The sequence below is a fragment of the Thermobia domestica genome, chromosome 16 (genome assembly GCF_964235325.1).
Source record: "Thermobia domestica chromosome 16, izTheDome1.hap1.1, whole genome shotgun sequence".
NCBI classification, from domain to species: domain Eukaryota; kingdom Metazoa; phylum Arthropoda; class Insecta; order Zygentoma; family Lepismatidae; genus Thermobia; species Thermobia domestica.
This window is the reverse complement of record NC_137469.1, coordinates 149,149,504-149,157,384: the sequence shown is the minus strand read 5'-3', so window position 1 is coordinate 149,157,384 and position 7,881 is coordinate 149,149,504. Positions and strand designations below refer to the sequence as shown.

At 38.0% G+C, this 7,881-nt stretch overlaps 1 protein-coding gene across 1 annotated transcript in view; it reads right to left on the bottom strand.

Moving 5' to 3' along the window:
* Nucleotides 1-833: 833 nt before the first annotated feature.
* The window catches only part of LOC145672652 (32 kDa beta-galactoside-binding lectin-like), a 380,765-nt gene continuing 373,717 nt past the window's right edge, over nt 834-7,881 (bottom strand). Inside the window, exon 7 of the mRNA XM_081741814.1 lies at nt 834-1,653. Coding sequence (XP_081597940.1) covers nt 1,486-1,653 — 168 coding nt within the window. The 3' untranslated portion in view covers nt 834-1,485. The remainder of the gene's footprint in view (nt 1,654-7,881) is intronic.

Below are 7,881 nucleotides of genomic sequence, written 5' to 3'. Positions count from 1 at the left end.
ATTCTTTGAGAGGTCCTTCAAAACCGCCTCCGATGCCTTCAGAACCTCGGAATTAACTGCGTACTGGCTTGCTTGCCCTCACGATCGAAATGATGAAGCCATGACTCATCGCCGGTGACAATTGACTCCATATAGGCGTCTCCACCATCCTCAAACCTTTGCAACAGCTCCCTGCAAGTCTCCACTCGGACGGCCTTCTGCTCTGGTGTCAGGAGTCGCGGAATCCATCGAGCACACACTCGGCTCATGTGGAGGTGGTCATGCAAAATTGTGAAGGCACTGCCATGAGATATGCGTAGTGCGGCTGCCAGATCGTCGATACTGATGCGGCGATCTTCTCTAACAATGACTCCTGCCGTGTTAATGTTCACCTCAGTAACAGCTGACGCTGATACACCTGGTCCACCAGCTTTCGTGATTGTCATTCGGCCCTCTTTAAACTCTTTGAACCACCAGAACACGGCACTTCGTGGCAAAGCGTCATCTTTGTAGGCTGCTCTCAACATTCCTAGAGTTTCTGTTGCACTTTTCCCCAGGCGATAGCAGAACCGTATAGCTGCAAATTGTTCATCTCGTAATGACTCCATTTCTTCTACAGGCGACTCTAGAGGCGGCGCAGAACATTACCTGCAATAAAAAGTCGTGGTTACTAAACATGCAATGATTCCTTAACAACATTTTATATATATATGCACAGCAAGACCCACCCTACTTGTATGCCAAACTATGAAGCTCCAGCGTTAACAGAACTGCCGGGAAAAAAATCAGTCCAAGTCTTTCTTGACTTGCCCTCGTAAGATAATTTTCATGTTTTAAGTTGCCTTCAAGGAAATTTGATATTCTACATGTTTGTATTGTTTTCATTTCATAAGAATGGCTAGAAATACTGGTAATATTTATTCATATATCATAATACGTACGAAGACACAACTTTGCGATTAAATTAATGTTTTCTTCCTTAAATTATAATTAATAGAAATACTTTAATGTTAACACAATTTCCGTTGATCTAGTGACTAGAACGCCTATACGGTGCACATAGATGCAGGATTCCTGGTGAAGGAGCATTGAAGGTATTATGGTGATGTTCGTTTTGTCTTGAAAATCTCGTCTCACATATGATCAGTGCTAAAAGGGGACGCTAAATATGAAAAATCAATCGATAATTACCTTAGCATTTCCAAATAGTGACTTGCGAACATTGATACTTCCTATACGCTAAAGATCGAGTTTAACTTCCGCAAAGACGCATGTTTTTAGATTTCCATGCTGAAGCATCCGCCTCATATAACCCCTGAATCTGAAAGCAATGTTTAATTTCAATAAAGATAACTTTTGAGAAACAGGATGATTTGAAACATCGAAAACAAAAAATCGATTTGTGTAATTTTCAATCTGAGCAATTAGTTGGGTTTATAAAATTATATTTTGTTTCTGACTAATATTTTATTTTGCATTTTCTTCCATATGTTTAATCTTTACATTCTAAGGAAACTTGACTATTATATCTGCTGTTGATGGAACATCTTTCCCTTCAAAATGGATTGATGAAATTTCAACATCGCCATTAATTTGAAGTCTATTAACAAGTTGGTATGGAATTCTGTGCAATAACTTAATAGAATCTATCTCAGGAAACTCCATAAGCATGACCTATAAAAATAAAATAATAATAATAATAATAATAATAAAAGAAGCGCCAACATAACAATACGAACTTTCGTAAGCAAAAGCATCAACCATTAATAAAATATAAATTAAAAGTTAAAGTAATGTATGGAATTAAGTTTAAAAAGTGTTGTAGCTAGGCTTATCAAATACGAAGAATGTGCTTCATGAGAATAACCTTTTAACGATGGATATACGATTCACCCTTTCTGGTGACAAATTAATATTTAATGATTGCGTCTGGTTTCCTAAGTTTGTCATAGGAAAGAATAATCTAGGTAAAAGTTATGTTTATAGTGTTTTTTCTCTTTATTTTGGATCATTTCGTTTTGCTTAGAGATTGTGGGATTCATCTGTAAATAAGACACGTGTAAATGTATTAGAATTGAATCAAATGAATTTTCAGAAATGTATGTAAATGAATCCTACTCGCAGCATCTAATGTTTATAATAGTAGACTCCATTAATATATCTGACTAGTGAGTGGTAACGCAAATGCAGGATAGAATTTCTGGACTTCATTTTATCAATGCAAATTATCCAAATTACACGTATTACATAATAATATATACCATACACGAGGGCGAGTCAAAAGTTGTCTACCCTTTTGTCATAACTATTCTTACATTGCGCACTTTGTCTTCTGCCCTCGCATAATTTATTGTTATACTGTTGTGGTAAAGCTGTGAAAGTGTGATCTTAATTCCTCCATTTTTCTTCCTTCTCTTGCAGATATATCATGGCTGCTCCATTAGGAGTTTCCACCAAAGAGGAACAACGAACAATGATCCGATTCCTCTGGTCGGAGGGTGTCAAAGGGTCAAACGTTCATCGCAGACTATCATCTCAATATGGGAGAAGTGCACTATCACGTAAAACTGTGTTTTTGTGGCTAGAGAAGTTTAAAAGTGGTCGAACAAGTGTAACGCATAAAGAGTGAGCAGGATGACCATCAACCTCCACTATAGATGACAACATTCAGCAAGCTCGAGAGATGGTTCTGGCGAACAGGCGAATCACTATCGATGAGGTAGCAGCTGGTTTGAACATCAGTCATGGCTCTGCCCATCAAATCATCCACAACAAGCTCGGTTTTCATAAAGTCTGTGCACGGTGGGTACCAAAAAAGCTTACTGCAGATCACAAGCTCACTCGTGTTAGAGCCTGTCAATGCTTACTCACTCGCTTCAACAACGAAAGTGATGCATTTTTAAGCAGAACAGTCATCGGCGATGAAACGTGGGTTGACCAGTATGAGCCAGAATCAAAGCGCCAGAGTATGCAGTGGAAACACCCTGGATTTCCGACGAAGAAACAATTCAAGACTGAGCAATCCGCAGAAAAGGTTATGTTAACTGTGTTTTGAAGCTCATAATGGCAGAGTTAATGGAAAAGAGAAAGACGATCAACATTGCTAGTTATAGTGGAAGAGAACCTGAAACCGGCAATTCGCAACAAACGCCGAGGTTTGTTGTCGAAGAAAGTTTTGTTGTTGCAGGACAATGCACGGCCACACACGGCTCATCACACTATTGAAACCATCAATAAGCTGAAATTTGAGTTATTGGAACACTCTCCCTACAACCCAGATCTAGCTTCATCTGACTTTCACTTGTTTGGGCCACTCAAGAATGCTTTGCGTGGTCGCCGATTTGCCTCAGATTTAGACGCACAAAATGCGGTGCAAAAGTGACTTCGCGATCAATCCAAAACCTTTTGTTTGGAAGAAATACATAAGCTCGTTGACCGTTGCGCCAAGTGCATTAATAAGGAGGGAGATTACGCAAAAAAAATATTATTCATAGTATAACCCTAGCTTCATGTAAATAAACTGTAGAATGAAAAGTGTAGATAATATTTGACTTGTAACACTGAATAAATTAAATCTTCGTTAGATCCGTTTGGTTTGTTAGTGTATGTGTATGTTAGTGTATGTGTGTTTGTGTCTGTATGCCACATGAACTAGCTGAAGAAGAAACTCATATACATTTACTTCTGAAACTAGATGAAAAGGTGGTTAATATTATAGAATTTACATCTGAAACTATGAGATACACTTACATCGGACACATTTTATCAATGAAACACAGCCATTTTTTAAAAAATTATTAATAGTACACTGCATCACATTGTCTTAACCAGACTATAAGGCATTTTCTAATATTTATCGTCATAAAATCTAATATTTAAATTTTAAAATAATTATACTAATTGATGCTAAGTACAGAAATGTTATTCTCGTAGTCTCCAAAATACTTCCATCCACCAAACCGCTGCTATCATTAATGCACCTTTAATTGATGCAAAACAATTACTGGAAAAAAACCCAAAATTAAAATCTCTTAAAAATGACTACCCAAAATACTCATTCCAAGAATTAATTTTATTTTCATTTCGATTACCAGATTGCACCTCATATATATTAAACCTCCTTTTGCCATTCGTACTTCTAGGCTTGGGAAGACAATTGAGTCGAATGCTGCTAACGGGTCTGCATAACACTCATCAGCAAATCTGACTTTTTTCAAAATTTCATTTTCATTTTCGGCCTGACCCAGATTCAACATAGCAGGATGTACACTAGCATTCTTATTACGCATTTTGAGAATAGATTGAGTACTACCACATGCAATTCCTCAAGAATTTTCAACATTAATTAATGGTTCTTAGTTTTCATTACAACTAGCCCTACTTTTGTAAAGACTGAAACAGCTGATAGCGCTACTGACCTAAGTGATGAAACATAAATAAATCAATACGACACTAATTCAGAATACGAAATATCTGATACTGAATATGAGATTTTTTCGTGTATAGATTTTGCGCGCTGCTGACGAGCTAAGACCTACAACAATGAAATGTAGTATGTGTCTTTCACTTGCAAAATCATTCATCTAAAATTATTGTTCGCGTTGAATGCAATGCAAATGTTTCTGATTTTGCATAAATACCGGACATTCAAGAAAACGTAAGACATAATCCTAGAGGTGTGTGGAATAGGTTAGATGTCCTCGAATAAAGGAAAGAAGTAGTGTATATTGAAACAAGTGTGACTATCATATTATAACACCTTGTAAGCAAAATATTCAGTGAAAATATATTTCTGGTTTGTAAAACATAACTCCATTCACAAAACATAATATTCTATTAAGTACTAAATATATTCTGTGTTCTAGTTTCTAATGTCGTGCGTAATGTTTCTGTGCTAATATTGTGAAGAAACATATAAATAGTTGAAATCTCCACTAAAAACACATTTTTCTATACTATATACTGTCACTGTTATTATATATCGCACAAAGTGCTCAACGCGCCCGCTAGTGTTATAGCGTCTTGCGCACTCGCTCCAAGGTTAATATAATTTCTAGCAGTAGTAGTAGTAATAGAAGTGGAAAGTTAGGAAATATTCCGCAATTGCTCAGAAACAATAAGGATTGTTTTTGGTCAATCACATTTTGACCCATAGTAAGGATGTGCTAACGTATTTATCAATTGTTTGCTAAACACATTAAGTTCCCAGACTGTGAGAATCAAGGTCGATATGGTTGGCATCATTTTATAGACATGTCGTTCGTATTTCACCTGTGGAGAATGTCACTTCAACTGTAAGACTGAGAGAAAATTAATATTTTTCACGTTATTGAGTATTATACATCAGAAAAATTAATATTGCAAATTTTAAAAAAAATTCCTTAAATACAGGAACGAGAATTGAACCCAGAACATCAAAATTGTGAAATCGATGCTTAAGCAACTACTCGAAGACACAAGTTTCAAGTAATATCAAAAAGGAATCGTGCAGTGTATTTAGGAAATTTCATTGTCGTAATAGTGACGAAACACTGTGATTTCAGTTAGGATAAGTAGTAAAGTGCTATAAAGAAACAATAATGAAGATAATGTAAATTTAGATTGAAAAACAAAAAGGCTTACAAACACACAAGAACATATACGACAAATGGCCTAATTTCCTTACTGATAGCTTTGTGGGAGAAATAGTCTGATAGCGAAAAGCCATAGATCGCTTTCCGTAGTTCTACATTATGCACAAACGAAAATAATTGCGTCATAATGTTATTGGCACACACACACACACATATATATACGTATATATACAGCGTGGTTCAGCAATGTTGGACAGCTCTGAATAAATCGGAAACAAGAAGAGATATTAGCAGGAATGTGGTGGATCTAGACACTTGTGGAAAGGGGACGTCTTTTGAGTTACAACACAATGTTACCAGCTCAACAGTATTGCCAGCACAGTACAAAGTTGTATTTTTTTTAAATAGAACATATAGGAGTTTATGCCACCAAAAGAATTACCACAGAATGTGAATATCATCAGCGAAACCGCACCAGTTAGTGTTTGCAAATAAGGAACTTATAAAGCTTCAAAGATCAAGGAGTTAAGGTATCCGTAGAGCAAAACTAGCAAAAAGGTAAGAAAAATAATACTACGGAATGAAAAGGAATAACCGAAAGAGTAAACCAGAGAAGGCACAGCATCCAGTGAGTAACAGGGTTGCCACAGCAAAGGGGGAAAAATTGAAAGTGTTGCAATTGCCACAGGAGGAAAAGTGTCCATATGACGTAATGCTGGAAACACTATAGAAAGTCTATGTAAGGTTCAGGAATCCTAATAGCGTTTGTTGGAAAGCGATATCTCTAACCGTTCCCGAGATACACCAAAGGTTGCGGGGTTAGCAACACTGCATAATTATTCCCTCGCCCTCCAAATTACAGGAACGAGTAATGAAAATGACACGCCCAACCAAATGTAAGAACTACACGGGTCTAATCGTCAATTAGAAGGCAATGACACCTTTATGTTTACAAAAACATATGATGAAGTGTGAGATTTTCCCCGTAACTTGCATGGGACACGGAGACATCATTGTCACGCAACGTAAATGACAATATACAAATTTGGTACACAAACTAGATCAGCTTTTTTTGTGATGTGGTGGTTAATGATTCGGGCTACGACATAGGTCGTTGGTTCAAACCCATTCAGGGCTACTGTTTTGTTTTTCTTGTAAACATCACTATCACTAAGGCAACTACATTACGAGAAAAGTACGGTAAATGACTAAATAGAACGTACCTCATGCTAGGAGATGTTTAAAGTGTTGACCATTGGCGTCTAAACGCATTCTGAGACGTCGAGTGGGAGATTGGGTTGCTGCAATGTAGTGTTCTCGGGAATGGCGTCACAGGCACGTTCAATGCGCTGTCTCATACCTGAAGTGTGGTTGATGGTTCCCTACACACAATACTTCTGAGATATCTTACAGGTAAAAGTGCATGGGGTGATATCCGGCGAGCGTGCAGGCCAATGGATAGGACCAAACCGTCCAATCCAACGTCCAGGAAAGTGGCATGTAAGTGTCACAGATTTACTCTTGCAGTATGTGGAGGACAACACTCTTGTTGAAAGCACATCTGGCGGCTTTGAGGAAGATGAACAGCTTCCAACAACACTGGAAGTGTGTTAGAGAGGAAATCGTAATTTCGGGCGCCGGTGAGATACCCCTCAAAGAAATGCGGGCCAATTATCCTTCTATTGAATATTCCACACCACACATTTACGGACCATGGTCGTTGATGGACTTGCTAGCGCAACCAATGTGGATTGGTAGGCGCCCAGTAGTGCATGGTATGTCTATTTATTACACCGTGATTCATCACTGAAGCCTCATCTAAACACAAAACACGTAAAAAGAAGTCAAGATCCCTAGCGACATGCTGCAGTCCACATTCACAAAATTCCACGCGTACTATAAAATCAATAGGCACTAGTTCCTGATGGAGCGGCACATGGTATGGGTGGTAACGACGACGAGATAAAATTCGCAATACACTGGTGTCACTAATACCTCTTTCTCGAGCAATGTCTCGGGAACTTGCGTGATTGTTCACAGTAACCGCTCCTATGACATCGATTTCAACATCCTTACCAGTTGCAGGTCGTAGGCGTTGATTTGTATGACCAGTATCAACACGTCCCCTTAGCTGCAAACGGCCACAAAGTGCAGAGAAAACCCATCTATTGGGATGATGTCTGTGCGAAAATCTTTCAGCGTACACTCTCGCTGCTTCTGATACATTTTATCTGCACTCTTCATACACTAATAGCGTATCCACATATTCATGCCAACGTTGCTCCATTCACGCCTACTCCAATTAACGCGTACTTACACACTTCCTGCG